Source organism: Oryctolagus cuniculus, chromosome 17, assembly GCF_964237555.1.
Source record: "Oryctolagus cuniculus chromosome 17, mOryCun1.1, whole genome shotgun sequence".
NCBI classification, from domain to species: Eukaryota; Metazoa; Chordata; class Mammalia; order Lagomorpha; family Leporidae; genus Oryctolagus; species Oryctolagus cuniculus.
In genome coordinates, this window is record NC_091448.1 from 21,234,846 (window position 1) to 21,250,985 (window position 16,140).

The 16,140-nt window shown below is 51.0% G+C and overlaps 1 protein-coding gene across 2 annotated transcripts in view; it reads left to right on the forward strand.

Moving 5' to 3' along the window:
* Positions 1-12,726, forward strand: part of LOC100343422 (keratin, type I cuticular Ha3-I) — a 57,961-nt gene extending 45,235 nt beyond the window's left edge. Inside the window, exons 1-7 of one of the 2 annotated variants that reach the window (XM_008271452.4) lie at positions 6,697-7,202; positions 8,576-8,658; positions 9,889-10,045; positions 10,864-11,025; positions 11,115-11,240; positions 11,408-11,628; positions 12,305-12,726. In XM_008271452.4, coding sequence (XP_008269674.1) covers positions 6,855-7,202; positions 8,576-8,658; positions 9,889-10,045; positions 10,864-11,025; positions 11,115-11,240; positions 11,408-11,628; positions 12,305-12,422 — 1,215 coding nt within the window. In that variant the 5' untranslated portion in view covers positions 6,697-6,854 and the 3' untranslated portion in view covers positions 12,423-12,726. Of the gene's footprint in view, positions 1-6,696; positions 7,203-8,575; positions 8,659-9,888; positions 10,046-10,863; positions 11,026-11,114; positions 11,241-11,407; positions 11,629-12,304 lie in introns of those variants that run through there. The other variant, XM_070060704.1, reaches the window with a different exon arrangement.
* The last annotated feature ends 3,414 nt before the right edge of the window (positions 12,727-16,140 follow it).

The window sequence follows — 16,140 nt, forward strand, 5'->3', positions numbered from 1 at the left end:
TGCGGGTGCAGGGCCCAAGGACCTGGGCCATCCTCCACTGCCTTCCCGGGCCACAGCAGAGAGCTGGACTGGGAGAGGAGCAGCCGGGACAGAATCTGGCGCCCCAACCAGGATTAGAACCCGGGGTGCAGGCGCCACAGGTGGAGGATTAGCCAAGTGAGCCGCGGCGCTGGCCCTCCATAACTTTTTAATCATCGCATTTTTTATAATTCTAAGAAAGGTTAATGTTCATTAAATAACCCCCAACAAATATGAATCCTAAGGAACCCTCAACTTGCCACATCTCTGACTTTTCAAAGCAGTCAAGTCTATAGGCTACAATCTCAATTATCCATTCAACTTATCTCTGTCTGGTTGACACAACTATAATCAATTATATATGAACATATATGCGTAGAATTAGTATGCACACCAGGTCTGATGGGGGTTCCTGAGAAACACAAGTGAGTGACCCCCAGTCCCAGCTTGCAGCACGTTTACAACCTGGAGGGGCTAAGACGCAGAGACAGACCTCGCAGACAAACATCAGTGTGGATCAAGGACTGGGAATCTCAGAGAGGGTGCTGGGAAGAGGCTCCAGAGGATGTAGCACTCAGGGCCAGTGCTGTGGCACAGTGGGTGAAGTCACCGCCTGCAACCCACAGCCCGTGTGGGCACCAGTTGGTGCCCCAGCTGCTCCACTTCCAATCCAGTCCCCTGCTAATGTGACTGGGGAAGCAGTGGGAGATGGCCTGAGTACTTGGGTCCCTGCACCCGCGTGGGAGGCCCTGATAGAGTTCCAGGCTCCTGGCTTTGGCCTGGCCTAACTCTCCTGGTCATTGCAACCATTTGGGGAGTGAACCAATAGGTAGAAGACCTTTCTCTTTCTCTCTGTCTCTCCCTAACTCTCTCTTTTAAATAAATAAATAAATAAATAAATAAATAAATCTAACTTTTTTTAAAAGAAGGATGTAGCACTCAATCAAGGCATTGAAAACCAAAGTAATATGTCTGTGTACATTTTGTCTGCCTTTCTTGTGCTGCAGGCCCTGCAACAAGAGATACCATCACTCCATTAAAGACTCATGTGAAACATGACCTACCGTGAGTAAAATCAATAAGGAAGAGCAGCACTAATGAAGATTCATGAGAAGGTTATTAAAACTTTATATACCTTCCCTGGTTTCACCTTCAATCAACTGTTATTGGGTGATATAAGCATAATTCTGAAATCAAGTGTGAGAGGATCTGTTTGGACAGATGACTTCACAGATCTGAGAAGAGGGGAAGTTTTCTAAGCAAGAATTTGCCTGGTGAAAAGATGAGAACTCAGAAGGTATTATTGGAAACTGACCAACTAAATCCTAACCTGGGATGGAGGGTGACTGGGACAATGGAAGAAAAAACTGATGGTAGTGAAACCATATCTGAGAGTCCTTTGAGTGGTTCTCCATAGATTTGAAATATAATATCCATCAGATGGTATCTCGCAGCTCTGTCTGTACTGGGGCATGGTGGGCATTTGATGGAGTTGCATCAAACAGAAGGAAGATCCACAAGGAATCTGGTGAGGGATAACCAGGTCTGATGTGGGTGGAGGATGGGGTAAAGAAGGGATGGGTTTTAGAGGTGTGGCTTAGGATATGGAAGCCGATTGGAGGTAGGGGACTGTGGAGAGAGAAGGAAGGAAACTAGTAGGGATTGAGCACTGTATCAGCCAGGGTTCTTCAGAGAGACGGAGCCAATAGGGAGATATGTAGCCAGGGATTTGCTATAAGGGACCGACTCACACGCTTATGGAGGCTTAGAAGTCCCACAACCTGCTATTGTCAACATGGCCTTGAAAAGCTCAGGGTTTGGTTGGAGCCCCAGCCTAGAGGACCAGAAGCATCCTTGTCAGAGGTCAGGGGAAGGCGGATGTTCCAGCTCAATGAGAGAGAGAGAGAGAGAGAAAGAGAGAGAGAGAGAGATACTACATTTTCCTTTCGTCTGCATCTTGTTCTGTTTCTGTGCTCAACAGATTGGACAACACCAGCTCACCTTGGTGAGGGAGGCTTTTCCACCAGTAGACTGATGCAACTGCCTCTCTCTCTCTCTCTCTCTCTCTCTCTTTTTAAAGACTTATTTTATTTATTTGAAATACAGAGTTATAGAGAGAGGAAAAGACACACACACACAGAGAGAGAGAGAGAGGTCTTCCATCTGCTGGTTCACTCCCCAGATGGCCACAACAGCTGGAGCTGCACCAATCCGAAGCAAGAAGCTAGGAGCTTCTTCTGGGTCTCCCACGTGGGTGCAGGGGCCCAAGGACTTGGGCCATCTTCTACTGTTTTCCTAGGTCATAGCAGAGAGCTGGATTGGCAGTGGAGCAACCGGGACTAGAACTGGTGCTTATATGGGATGCCGGTGCTTCAGGCCAGGGCTTAAACTGGCTGCGCCACAGCGCTGGCCCCATCTTGATCTCTTTAAAAAAACACCCACAGATATTTCCAGAAGCAACACTTCACCAGCTGTTCATCAGCTGTCTGGGCATCCCTTAGCCCAGGTCACTTGATCCATAAAATTAACCACCATACACAACTACTAGGGACCTGAAGTTTTTGAACTTGAGATAATGAAACAGCAGCAGGCCTCCAAAGGAAAGAGCTGGAAAAGAATGACTGGAGACCATTGATCAAACGATAGAGCTGACACGCGGCTCTCCTAAGTCCCTGACACAAGATTCAGCTCTGGTTTTTCCAGGTCTCCAAAGGTAGAGATGACGTCTGGCTGCTGTAGGTGGAAGTGAAATAGAAGTGGTGGAAGTGATACAGAGGTCAAGGGTTGCCAGAGTTTAAAAGTGAGAGTGGCGATGGAATACGAGAATCAGAAAACCTACTGGATAGAGAAATGGGGAGACCTCTAGTTAGTAAAAATGATGGCAGGATCTGTGGTTTTCTCAGTGAAGGAGCTGGCTTCTAGTGGTCCCTTCACAAGTGTCTCAAGTCAACGGCTTGACCGTGAGTTTAATGTGAAAGTTCTACACAACACATTCACACTAAGCATCAGTCTGCTTCTCTTTATCCTCTGTGTTCTGCTAAAAATGTTTTAGCATCTGACCTTATCCTTGATCTTCAGAGAGTCTACATAAATAGTCTTCATTTCTTCTATAAAGGATCCCGGAACCCAGCTTCCCCAGGAAGACATTGTCCTGGATTGTTTGACACTCTTTGCCTCTCTTCTAGACCAGATGGAGTCAAACCACAGCCTGGATGAACTTGGCACTTTGGTGACACTGTTTGATACTTGAAGACCCCTAAACTCCATTCCCACTAGAAGTCCAGGACCAAGTGTAAGGGAAGCAAAGGTGGCTCTGGGGGGAGCCTCTGGACCTACAGCCTCTGAATCCCATTTGGAGGTGTTGGTCACTGTCTTGGCTCAGCCCATCTTACTACCGACCTGAGTGGTTTTCCATCATTTCTCCTGCTGGTCCCTCACCAGAAGTCCTGTTGAGTAGGTGTGTTTGCTGAGTTCCTGGATTACCTCCACTCTTTCTCCCCTTGATGTAGTGAGGCTAGGGGACCGATGAATTAGCAATGAATTAGCAATGCCTGTATCTTGTTCTTGTAGGCAACTCTTGACTGGCCCAGCAGCATGGCTGCTGTTGACATGGGACAAAGAGTGCTTTCAGTCCTCTACCTCCCCTTGAAGTCCCCCTTTGGCATAAAGCAATCTTTTTTGCTCTGTGTGTGCACCAGGATACCACTCCTGGATGGTCCTGGCCGTCTGGACACGTGAAAATACAGTTAATCTGTAAGTGGCCCAATTTGTTACTTTGCACTTCTAGGAGAACAGCTTTTGCATTTCCACTGTGAGCATTTCAAGCTGCAGGGCCTGGCCATCAGGGAAGATGGTTCTGAGAGGAGGGAGGTGTCTCCATGCCTTTAAGGTCAGGTCGCAGGGCGGGTGGCCTCAGCAGGAGGCTGGCCGGACTCCACGCCTTGGTTAAGAGCCACTGGGCACTGTGTGTAGCTTCTCCCTGGAATCAGCCTTGGCTTCGTAATAAATAGCACCCTTCAACCTCAACTGCAATTTGCTCACATCTTGGGACCAGAAGCCCAGCCATGGCGTCTGGCACAATTACTCGGGCAGGTGTAAAGCCTTCCTAGTTGTTAGGATTTGATTTGCTCATCATGCTTTTTGAAAGGTCATTGGCAGAGACAATATCATTACTAGTCAAAGGCAAGAATTCATCATACCCAACAATTGGAATAAATACCAAAAAGCTGCCTTCCTGAGTTCTTGGGAAGCTAATTGCAACTTGGCTCTTTTTTCAATAGATCCACGTCCCCCTTTGAATCATCCATGTTTGAGGACCGTGTAGCTATGCACCCGTCATGATTGCATGGACCCAAGAAGTGCTGAAGGTCACATTTTCTAAACTCTGCCCTCCACTTTCAAAGATACGAGGTCTCTCTCTTATTTCTGAATTCTTCCACTTTGGCTGAGGTAGACGGTAGTCTGACTCCATGGATTCTGATGAGTGCATTTGGTAGTCTGCAACAAGTTGTTCTTTTTCTATTCTTTAAAATTGCCATTTCTAGGGGCTGGCACTGTGGTGCAGTGGGTTAACGCCCTGGCCTGAAGCACTGGCATCCCATATGGGCGCTGGTTCAAGTCCTGGCTGCTCCACTTCCAATCCAGCTCTCTGCTTTGGCCTGGGAAAGCAGTAGAAGATGGCGCAAGTCCTTGGGCCCCTGCACCCACGTGGGAGACCCAGAAGAAGCTCCTGGCTCCTGGCTTTGGATCGGCGCAGCTCCGTCCTTTGCGGCCAATTGGGGAATGAACCAGTGGATGCAAGACCTCTCTTTCTCTCTGTCTCTACCTCTTTCTGTAACTCTGTCTTTCAAATAAATAAAAAAAATTTAAAAAATTTTTAAAAATGCCATTTCTAGTTTTTTTTTTCTTTTGAATCTTGGAGAAAATTAAATCAAAGGGGAGAAAGACAAGGGGTAGTGGAAAGCTAGTGGATCTGGTTACTTGTTTTATGTTACGTGATCTCATCCAATAGGACTTCAATCAACTTCACACTGGTTTTAAACTGACATACCCTTTGCACATCTCACTCATGGGAGGGGGTGGATAATTTTAAGGGCAGAGAGTTGTGGCCTGTGAGTGTTGTGGAGGGTATTAGTATCTTCAGGGTCACTTTCGAAGACCACCCATTCTTTCCCAAGAAGCCCTTTGCAAGAGCATATTTGAAACGTCTCCATGGAAACGTCTTTCTGATCATCCAGAAAAACACAGGTTATTATTTTACAGTCACAACTTGTTTCTGATCCATTAAAGATGTTACTCATCTTGGTTGTTTATCCTACTCACGGGGCTTGGTTCCAAATGACATTTAGTTGGTTCCAAAAATAAGTGCACCCTTGGAAGATGAAGATTTGCTTCCCATGAGGATAACCAAAAGAATGTATCTGGGGCTGCAAAGGCAAGTTTGAAGAGAGGCTGATCTGAGCCAGGACTGCAGGATAGGAATTAGCACATGGCTTCCCACAGGAGCTGCCTTGAGCGCACTCAGAACTATTATAAAACTACTATAAAGCCCTCAGAGTTCACAGCTCCACTTAGAATAGCACAAGAGAAGAACATCTGTTTGCCAAAATGTCCCGATGGCTATGAGATGCCGGCTACGCACAATGAGAGGGGGCGACTCTGCTCGTCCTTCAGAGAGCAAGGCTCGGGTGTTCCGACATCAGGCCAACCCAGAGTTTCCTGTGTCCAAGTCTCTAGTGGGAATCATGCCTTCTTGCTTAGGAAAATTCCGTGACAATACTTTTGGCTCCCTGATGGAGAAGGACAGGTGTGTTCATTCTTGGCTGATTCTAACGTAGGAGAGGATATTGTCCAGCACTGACCGAGCTGCACGGAGCTCAGGCCGTCTCTGCGCTGTTACATCACAGTAGTGAGAAGACTGGAAAAGAGGGGCGGTACCATGTGATGCAGAGAGCATGGCCACTGGACCCGAGAGAGCAGCGACCTAGTCTTGACTTCCTGTTGGCCGTCAGTGACCTTGAGCGACTTCCCAGAAGTACGATGTCCTTGTCTATAGACATTGGCTGAGGGTCAGGAGGACTGGAGGAGTTAAAGCAGATGAGCACAGCACAGTGCCTGGTGTGCAGTGCGTGCTTAGCAAGCAGGAGCCCTCACCAAAAGCAGAGTCATCCCTGCCTAAACATGTAGTTCCATGCTTCATGCATAGCAGGTGCTCTGAAATTGTTGCTTCTCTTAATGTTCTTGTGAACACTGAATAATAGCAGAAAAGGAGCCAGGGAGACTTCCCACAGTAAGAGGGCAGAGTTGTCCCGCACCTGCCAGGCTCAGTCATGAAGGAACATTGAACTGATGGCTGCAGTGGTCCTTTCTGAGCAGGGTTGCCAGTGTCCCTTGCCGCACAGTCTGGCTTCCAGATGGCTTTTTCCACAGCGTCCTAGCTGAGTGTGCGCCGGGCTCCTGGTGCCCCCGGCTCCGGAGGTCAGCCCAGGGCTGTCACTCTAACCCAACGCTCTGGGCACAAACACTGCCGGTGGCAAAGCTGGTCACTTTGAAGCCAAATCATGATGCTGTAACTTAACCAGCCAGCCTGATTGTCAGGAGTCCTGACATAGCAAGAAGCCAGAGTAAAATGTTTTATGAGGCGAAGGACTCGTGTGAGGTGGCTAAACAACACGTGGAAAAAATTGGTGAAGAGGGTAAAAGGGACTAACGCGTTACCCAATCACCACACCCACTGGCAACAGAATATAAAGCCCTGGACAGGCACAGGGCTTATACCAGAGGCCAGGAATCAGGCTTTGAAACTGACCTGCAGAGCTCTACTCCCTCCCAGCGCCATGCCGTACAACTGCTGCCTGCCCAGCCTGAGCTGCCGCTCCAGCTGCTCCTCCCGGCCCTGCGTGCCCCCCAGCTGCCACGGCTGCACCCTGCCCGGGGCCTGCAACATCCCCGCCAACGTGGGCAACTGCAATTGGTTCTGCGAGGGCTCCTTCAACGGCAGCGAGAAGGAGACCATGCAGTTCCTGAACGACCGCCTGGCCAGCTACCTGGAGAAGGTGCGGCAGCTGGAGCGCGAGAACGCGGAGCTGGAGAGCCTCATCCAGGAGCGCTGCCAGCCGCAGGAGCCCCTGCTGTGCCCCAGCTACCAGTCCTACTTCCGCACCATCGAGGAGCTCCAGCAGAAGGTGAGCCGCGGGCGCCGTGTGCCATTTTAATGAACTATTAGCCCAAACTTAACCTGCCAGTGTCTGAGTGGATCTCAGGTTGTTTCACGTCGATGTTGGGGATGATAAAGACGAAGAATTCATTGCCTTGGCTAGGACGTCAAGAAGCTGTAGAGCATTGATTTAAGCTGAGTGTAGAGTAGGGCATTAGCCCAAAACAGTCACTGCCCCTGGATTCCTTGCTTCTGCTCAGACCCACTTGTCTTCTTTTCATAGCCTTGAATATAATAGACACCTGACTTATTTCTCTGAGATAGGAATTTCCTGAGTGAATTCTCAAATCCTTAAAGCCTTTCAAAGCTCCTGCAAAAGACAGTGTCTACAGCAAAGCAAGAGTCTCTGGCTCCATTAGCCTCACTCGTACACACAGTCACACAGAGCATCTACTAAGAGCAGGTGTGCACAGAAGGGACAGGCCGGGCCACATGCGGGATGGCCAGGGGTGCAGGTGGGGAAGTGGCTGGGAGGTGGGATTAATGCCTGGTGTTGGTTAGGGAGGGCTCCCCCAGAAGAGGCAATAGCTGAGTGGGGTTTGGAGGATGAGCAGGAGGTTTTGTCTAGTTGCACAGGCCCTGAGCGCTCAGAGGGAATTGGCTGTCTACTGTTCAGCAGTCCTGGCTAAGCAAAAGCCAGAAAGGGATGGCGCGATCAGAGCATCCTTCGCCGCTTACCCCCAGTTGGTGGACATCAGGCTCAGCGCTGGGTGGGGGATAAAGCACTGGGTGGGTTGGTCTCCTGGAGCTCCGAGTCCAACAGGGGAGACGGATGTGGCCCATACGAGTGCAGCAAAAGCCTTCAGGAGTGTTGACTGCGTACGGGCCGAGCTGGTGACGCAAGGGCTCTTACCAGGGGTGCAGCATCAAGGGCGTCCCAGGTGGAGGGGGAAGCTTCTCGCAACAGCATGCACAAGGGACAAGGGCACCATGAGGGGCGTGGGAGAGCTCAGCGGGGCTGGGATGAGGGTGGTGTGGGGGGGTACCCAACTTGTGCCAGTTCCCCTGGAGCTTTTCCGATTTTAGCATCCCAGGCACCCACTCAGTTCTTAGCAAACTGGGAAGGTTGGTCTCGCTTACCTAAGGCCTGGCTGCCCAGAAAGCTCAGTGCCTACAGGAAACTAGGGGCCGACCAAGGAGGGTAGAGCTCCTGGCCAAGGGCGCGTTTCCCCTCGGCTCCTCTGGTGTTGAAATGCTCAGCCCTGTGAAGGAGTCCTCCTTTTATCCCCAAGCTGACGATCTCAAAGCAACTCAGTGGTGTCGGGGAAGAGTGTGGCTGGGAGCCAGAGCACAGGCATTTCTTTCTGGAGTAACTCACTCCACGGCTAACCCCCTCTCCAGATCCTGTGCAGCAAGTCTCAGAACGCCAGGCTGGTGGTGCAGATCGACAACGCCAAGCTGGCGGCCGATGACTTCAGGACCAAGTAAGATTCTTTCCGTTCATTCTGGGAATGTGTGAGCAGAAGCTTCTGGATGATGGCAAGAGGATTCTTGCAGTGGGGCACTGTTAGGTTAAATGTCAAGTCTCCCCGCCAAGGGCTGTGCGTCTCTGCTTGGAGCAAGAAGGAGTGTCAGCAGCCACCCTTCTTCTTCCTTCTTCTTCTTCTTCTTTTTTTTTTTTTTTGACAGGCAGAGTGGACAGTGAAAGAGAGAGAGACAGAGAGAAAGGTCTTCCTTTTGCCGTTGGTTCACCCTCCAATGGCCACCGCGGCTGGCGCACTGCGGACGGCGCACCGCGCTGATCCAAAGGCAGGGGCCAGGAGCCAGGTGCTTATCCTGGTCTCCCATGGGGTGCAGGGCCCAAGCACTTGGGCCATCCTCCACTGCACTCCCTGGCCACAGCAGAGAGCTGGCCTGGAAGGGGGGCAACCGGGACAGAATCTGGCGCCCCGACCGGGACTAGAACCCGGTGTGCTGGCGCTGCAAGGTGGAGGATTACCCTAGTGAGCCGTGGCGCCGGCCCTCTTCTTCCTTCTTGACTCAACATCTGGGCCAAGTTTCAAAGTGAAATTTCACACTGGGCTCTTAGGGTGTATCCTTCACTACCAGTCCATCGGGAAGAAGTTCTTGAATCACGGAGACGGGAGGTGAAGCCCGTTCCAGGGACTCAGTCGCTAGTGTTAGGCATGGCCGTGGCCATCACGGGGATGCTTTGCGTTCCATGGGACTTGTTTACAATGCCGAGTTTCCAACATCACTTCTTCATCTTCAGTCCGACCCTATGCTGCGTTCACTCTGACTTCATTTCCAGATGAGGCGTCTGAGTCTCTGAGATTCAGGAATTTATCTCCAGCCACAGCACGGCAAAGGCTGGGTGGGGTGGACTCTCGTTTCTCATTGCGATGCTCCTTAGCTGGTTACAGAGGTCAGTGGGGCAATTTACAGCAAAATTACGGAGCTCAGTGACTGGCTGGACCAGGCAAAGATGGCAGGGCTCGGCTGGCAGTGCCCTGAGTGGGCTTGCTAGAACAGGTGTAGCTTCTGCTAGACCACGCTCTGCACAGGAAGCCCGCTGTCACCTTCTCTGCTGGTCTCACCGAAGAAAGAGGTCTTTGAAAGAGCTTGTAAAAACTTCAACCTCTCTCGGGATAACAGGAATTTGGTTAGGTCAGCCTTCCTCTCTGACCTCCTTTGGCCTTGGGCTGTGTGTGCAGGTATGAGACGGAGCAGTCCCTGCGGCAGCTGGTGGAATCCGACATCAACAGCCTGCGCAGGGTCCTGGACGAGCTGACCCTGTGCAAGGCTGACCTGGAGGCGCAGGTGGAGTCCCTGAAGGAGGAGCTGCTGTCCCTCAAGCAGAACCACGAACAGGTGAGAGAGTTCCAGTCCCTGGCAGCCTGATTGCGAGAGTGCGTGACTTCCCAGAGCAGGGTGAGGGGCGGGGTCCGGACTTGCCAAGCACCCAAGAGGTAACAGAACACTTCGCTGGTTGATCAAGGATGCTTGGGGGATTGTCAAGGACCAAGTCACAGGTTGGCCTCTTTTACAGAAAGGAGCTTCGTTGGCTCACCGATTTCCACTTGGGGCTAGTTGGATGGCCAAGTGTCCACACCAAGGTCTTTAACATCCTTTCTAGTGTTTGATAAGATCTGTTATCTTCTGAAGGGCCAAGACTGGAAAGAGATAGAGAACATTCAGTTTGAGACACCAAGCAGGGCGAACAGGTGGTCGGACAGATGGATGGATGAGTGAATGGGTGGGAAAGCTGGGAGAGGGAACTCAAGTGGTGATCCATGCAGATCAATGCAATACTCAGAAGTCAGATGCGCGTCTCCACCGGCAGATGCGCGTCTCCACCATCAGATGCTTTCCTGGGGAGGAAGCATGTCTGAAGGCAGAGGACATGCAATGAATGGGAGGAGGTCAGAAACCAGCAAAGAGAGTGTAAAAAAGAAAGCAGAGAAGCCCGGAGGGGGAAGAAATATCTGCAATCCTTAATTTAGCGTCTGCATTATGCAGAGAGGAGGGCTGGTCACTGGAGGTCACTTCCCTGGGTTCTTCATCAACCAGGCCTCAGCTCATGCTTTCTAATTCCCACTGCGATCATCTCCCACCACATCAGACTCCCTCAGAGAGAGTTTATTTGTAAGCTTCTTACCTGGGTTTATTCCCTCCCTCTGCTCCATCAGGAAGTCAACACCCTGCGCTGCCAGATTGGAGACCGCCTCAACGTGGAGGTGGACGCCGCCCCCAATGTGGACCTCAACAGCGTGCTCAACGAGACCAGGTGTCAGTACGAGGCCCTGGTGGAGACCAACCGCAGGGAAGTGGAGGAATGGTTCACCACGCAGGTACGCACCCAGGACCCACCCTGAGCCCCACGTCCTGCAGGGCCCTTGAGGCGGGGCCTGACCCCGTCTTCTCCCCTTGGGCGTTGCAGACCGAGGAGCTGAACAAGCAGGTGGTGTCCAGCTCGGAGCAGCTGCAGTCCTACCAGGCCGAGATCATCGAGCTGCGCCGCACGGTCAACGCCCTGGAGATCGAGCTGCAGGCCCAGCACAACCTGGTGGGTACCGCTCGCACCTGCTGGGGGCACCGCGAAGCCAGGGAGGCAGAGCTGCTGGGGTACCCCTGGGGCCACGCGGCCTCCTTGGCTGTGGAGGGAGAAGCCCTCGGAGAAACCCTGGAGAGCAGCAGCCATGTGACTGTTGCCTTTGTGTTCTGCCCCCACAGAGGAACTCCCTGGAAAACACGCTGACGGAGAGCGAGGCGCGCTACAGCTCCCAGCTGTCCCAGGTGCAGTGCATGATCAGCAACGTGGAGTCGCAGCTGGGTGAGATCCGGGCGGACCTGGAGCGGCAGAACCAGGAGTACCAGGTGCTGCTGGACGTGCGGGCCCGGCTGGAGTGTGAGATCAACACGTACCGGAGCCTGCTGGAGAGCGAGGACTGCAAGTGAGTACCTGGGACGCAGCAGCCCAGGAAGGCAGGTGCACAGTTGCACTACAGGACTCTGTGGATCAGGTTCCTGAAATGTCCGTCTCCATCAGAGTTTTGCGTTGTGGCCATGGGAAGTGTAACTTACTTGTTACTAACATTCCCTGGGCTACTATTTTTTTTTGTTGTTGTTGTTCTGGAAGACAGTCATGAGCCTTGGCTCTCCTCCCCAGTGGCGGTCCTTCGGGTGCAGGTGGCTTGTCATAGCAAAGGGGAAAGCTGTGAGGGCCGTCTGAGGCAGGCAGAGTTGGAGTCATGATAGCATCTTAGACGTCTGAGCATTTGATTGTCAAAAGGGAAGATGACTCAGTGGCTCAGAGGGTGCAGCACTTGGCACCAACACAGTAATTCATAAACTCTGTCTGGTGGAATTTTTATACCTGTGTGGTAGGCAGTACCAGCGCTCTTTTATGGGGAGGGAGCCTGGGGCTTGGAGGGATGAAAGGACTTCTCCTCGTCCCCGGGTTTGAGAAGGGAGGCTGGACTTCCTTGCCTGGCCTTCCCAGCTCTCCTGCCACTGTCTCAGAGCTTCGCAGGAGTGATCTGGACCAGGCTTGCCTTCCAAGCCATCAAACCCTTTCTGCCTTCTTAATGACCCTTCTCACGCTGACAGTCTCACGATTCCGTGTCCCAGGTTGCCCTGCAATCCCTGTGCCACCACCAACGTGTGTGAGAAGCCCATCGGCCCCTGCGTGGCCAATCCTTGTGTGTCACGCTCCCGCTGTGGACCCTGCAGCACCTTTGGGTGCTAGATGACCCAGAGCCAGCAGGAGGATATGTGAAGACAGCATGGCCGTCAGCAGACCAGCTCAGCCCCGCGACCCCTCTCAGCCTCAGGACCCCGCCCCAGGCATCACCAGGAATTGTGGCCTGGAAGGAGAACAAGCCCGGCCACCACATGCGTCGCCCCCGTGCCGTCTCGCGCCGTCCATCTGCATTCTCGCGGCCCAAGAGTCTTGAGCTGCGGAAGTGTCGCGGGCGGTGTTTTGCGGTTGCCTCTGCTGCTTCCACCTCCCTGGCAGATCCCCAGGTCTAATAAAGTCCTCTTGCCCAGCAGACGGGATTCTCATTGGCATTCATTCTTTCCCAAGTGTTCACTCGGTGTGTGCTGCTTATAAAGCCACTTGAAAGCAGGAGAGGACTTTATGGCTCGGCCCTGTCCTCAGAGGTCTTCGTGATTCATTAACATTCATTGCACACAATGAGCCAGCAGCCACTCAGGCCTGTGCCAAACCAGCCAGGCACTGGGGCGGGAGCTGCATCTGAATATGACGAACACACTCACTACGGGACCTTAGTATCATCTAACTGTTACCACATCCAGAAATGTCCACATTTTCTTTCTCAAATTCCTGCAAGGAGAGGACAGGAGCTAACATTTATGGAACACCTGCCGAATACTGGGAACTGTGCGGCCAGTTTTTCCTCCTCCTCCAGGGGGGTGAGCCTGGGCTTTGCTCTGCCTGTTGGTTACACACAAGGTGTGGCCACGAGAGAATAAAACTGGCTTCAAACAGATGCCCAGAGCCTGTATGCGCTCCTGGGGAGACTCGGAGCTGTTAGCAGAAACTTTTGTTTTTAGGAAATACTGAGTAATTCATAATAGTAAACAGGGTCATTTGTGACATTTTACTAATACTTATCAGTTTTTTAAAGATGTGGTTTCACCACAAAAAAAGGAAACCTGTTGAAGTGAAAGGGACACTATGAGAAACATTGACTTGATCACCCCTTGTCCTGACTGTTGATGTACAATTTAATACTTTATCCTTTTAGTATTTTTTGTTCTAGTTAATACTATTGGTTGAACTCTGTAATCAACACATATTTATTCTTAGGTGTTGAAATTTAACTGAAAAGTGATCCCTGTTAAATATAAAAGTGGGAATAAGAGAGGGAGGAGATGTACAATTTGGGACATGCTCAATTGGACTTGCCCCAAATGGTGGAGTTAGAAATGTGCCAGGGGATTCCAATATAATCTCATCAAGATTGCATGTACCAATGCCATCTCACTAGTCCAAGGGATCAATTTCAATTCACAATTGATCACACTGATAGGTCTAAGAGTCAAAGGGATCACACAAACAAGACTAGTGTCTGCTAATACTAACTGATAGAATCAAAAAGGGAGAGAACAATCCAACATGGGAATTGGGATACACAGCAGACTCGTAGAATGGCAGATGTCCTAAACAGCACTCTGGCCTCAGAATCAGCCCTTAAGGCATTCGGATCTGGCTGAAGAGCCCATGAGAGTATTTTAGGCATGGAAAGCCAAGATATTCTGGAAAAAAAAAAAAAAACTAAATGAAAGATCTCTGCGAATGAGATCCCAGTAGAAAGAACGGGCCATCAAAGAAGGAGGTACCTTTCTCTGAAGGCAGGAGAGAACTTCCACTTTGACTATGACCTTGTCTAAATAAGATTGAAGTCAGTGAACTCAAGAGGATTCCATAGCCTTGGCAACTCATGACTAGACCCTAGGGAGATTTCTGACGCCATAAACAAGAGTGTCAAATTGTTAAGTCAACAACAGGAGTCACTGTGTACTTACTCCTTATATGGGATCTCTGTCCTTAATGTGTTGTCCAATGTGAATTAATGCTATAACTAGTACTGAAACAGTATTTTACACTTTATGTTCTGTGTGGGTGCAAACTGATGAAATCTTTACTTAATATATACTAAATTGGTCTTCTGTATATAAAGATAATTGAAAATGAATCTTGATGTGAATGGAATGGGAGAGGGAGCAGGAGATGGGAGGGGTGCAGGTGGGAGGGAAGTTATGGGGGGGAAAAGCCATTGTAATCCATAAACTGTACTTTGGAAATTTATATTTACTACATAAAAGTTAAAAAAATAAAAAAGTGGTTTCAAAATTTATTTATATGAGAAAAATAGAGAGAGAGCGATAGAGAGAGAGAGAAAGCATGAGCTTCCATCCACTGGTTAATTCCCCAAATGCACATAACTGCTAGGGCTGGGTCAGTCTGCAGCCAGGAGCTGAGAATTCAGTTTGGGTCTCCCATGGGTGTGGCAGGGCTCTGAGTACTTGAGGCATCACTGCTGCCTCCCAGGTGTGCATCGGCAGGACTCGAACCCTGGCTCTGATATGGAATGCAGTGTCCCAAGTGGAGTCTTCCCCGCTAGACAGAACACTGCCCACCCCACACCCTCTCCACCCCCCACAACAGATTTGTAAAATGTTCCTCTTCTTGTGCAAATGTTTTGACCACTGGAACTGAATTTGCACTTTGAGACTCTGTTGTTTAGAACCAGACTAGGATCTCAGGTCTCTGGTTCCTGTGAGGGCCTCAGGCGGCAGCTATGCCGGGTCCCTGTGCCTCTCCTCCTGGTGCCCGCTCATGTTTAGCCAAGGTGTTGTGTGTGATGTGTGCGCCCCTCACCGTGTGTGATGGGGCTTGTGCCAAGGCTACTGCTCCTGCGCCCAGGCTGTCCTCGGCGTGACCATCCTGCGATTCTCCGTGAGATGGAGCTGACGCCATCCCCCCTGCAGGGACGATGCTGGCTTTACTACTAGTCTTAAACCTCTCGTGTGCTGGATCTGGGATTGGCCACCTGGTGTGGCAAGGGGATGCTGCCCCCTCCTTTGTTGGTGGTGTTGGAGGTCGGGCAGCAAACCTGGGCTGGTGGCCCGAGTGACGCTCGACACTGTGCCCAGAACACCCCAGGGCCAGTTTCAGGGCGGCCTTGTCCCCAGGAGCCACCCCCAGGTGCGTGCAAGCCACTCTCTGCCACCTTCCCATCAGTCATCTGTGAGATGGGACCACTGGCCTGGGTTAGAGGCTGCACAGTCGTCTCCGTCTGGACGGCTGCCTCCCCAGCCCCTGTCCGCTGCCCGGCGATGGGAGCTCAGCTCTCTCTCCTCAGTAAGTATACTGGGTTCTCACTGCTTGCAGTGTAAATTATTAAAATAAGCCTGGTCTCCGTTTCTGGGAGGCCATGTCAGAGGGAAAGTGCCACCGGGGAGGTTGTCCTGAGCGCCTGTCTCGCCACGGTGCCTGCTTTGGTGGAAAGGAGACAGGAGGATCGGAGAAATTCCTGTTTCCTAGGGCAAAGCCCGGTGGGTGACTGCTGAGCTCACACACTCGGCAAGGTAGGGTGCAGTGCACAGGGACGTGTGTGGGATCTGGGATTGGCCACCTGGCGTGGCAAGGGATGCTGCACTCCTGATGTCAAATGGCTAATGATGAAAAATTCCAGAGTGAAGACAAAACAGCCTGAACATTTCCAGCCAAGATTTCAGTGATATTAACGGTTTGCCACTTGTCTTCACCTCATCTCCCTCTTTTTTCCTTATGAAGTGAAAAGTTTTTTTACTTAAATGTTTATTTATTTAATCTGAAAGGCAGAGTTACAGAGAGAAAGAGAGACAGAGAGAGAGAGAGAGGGAGAGAGAGAGAAGGAGAGAGAGAGAGGGAGAGAGAGAGAAGGGGAGAGAGA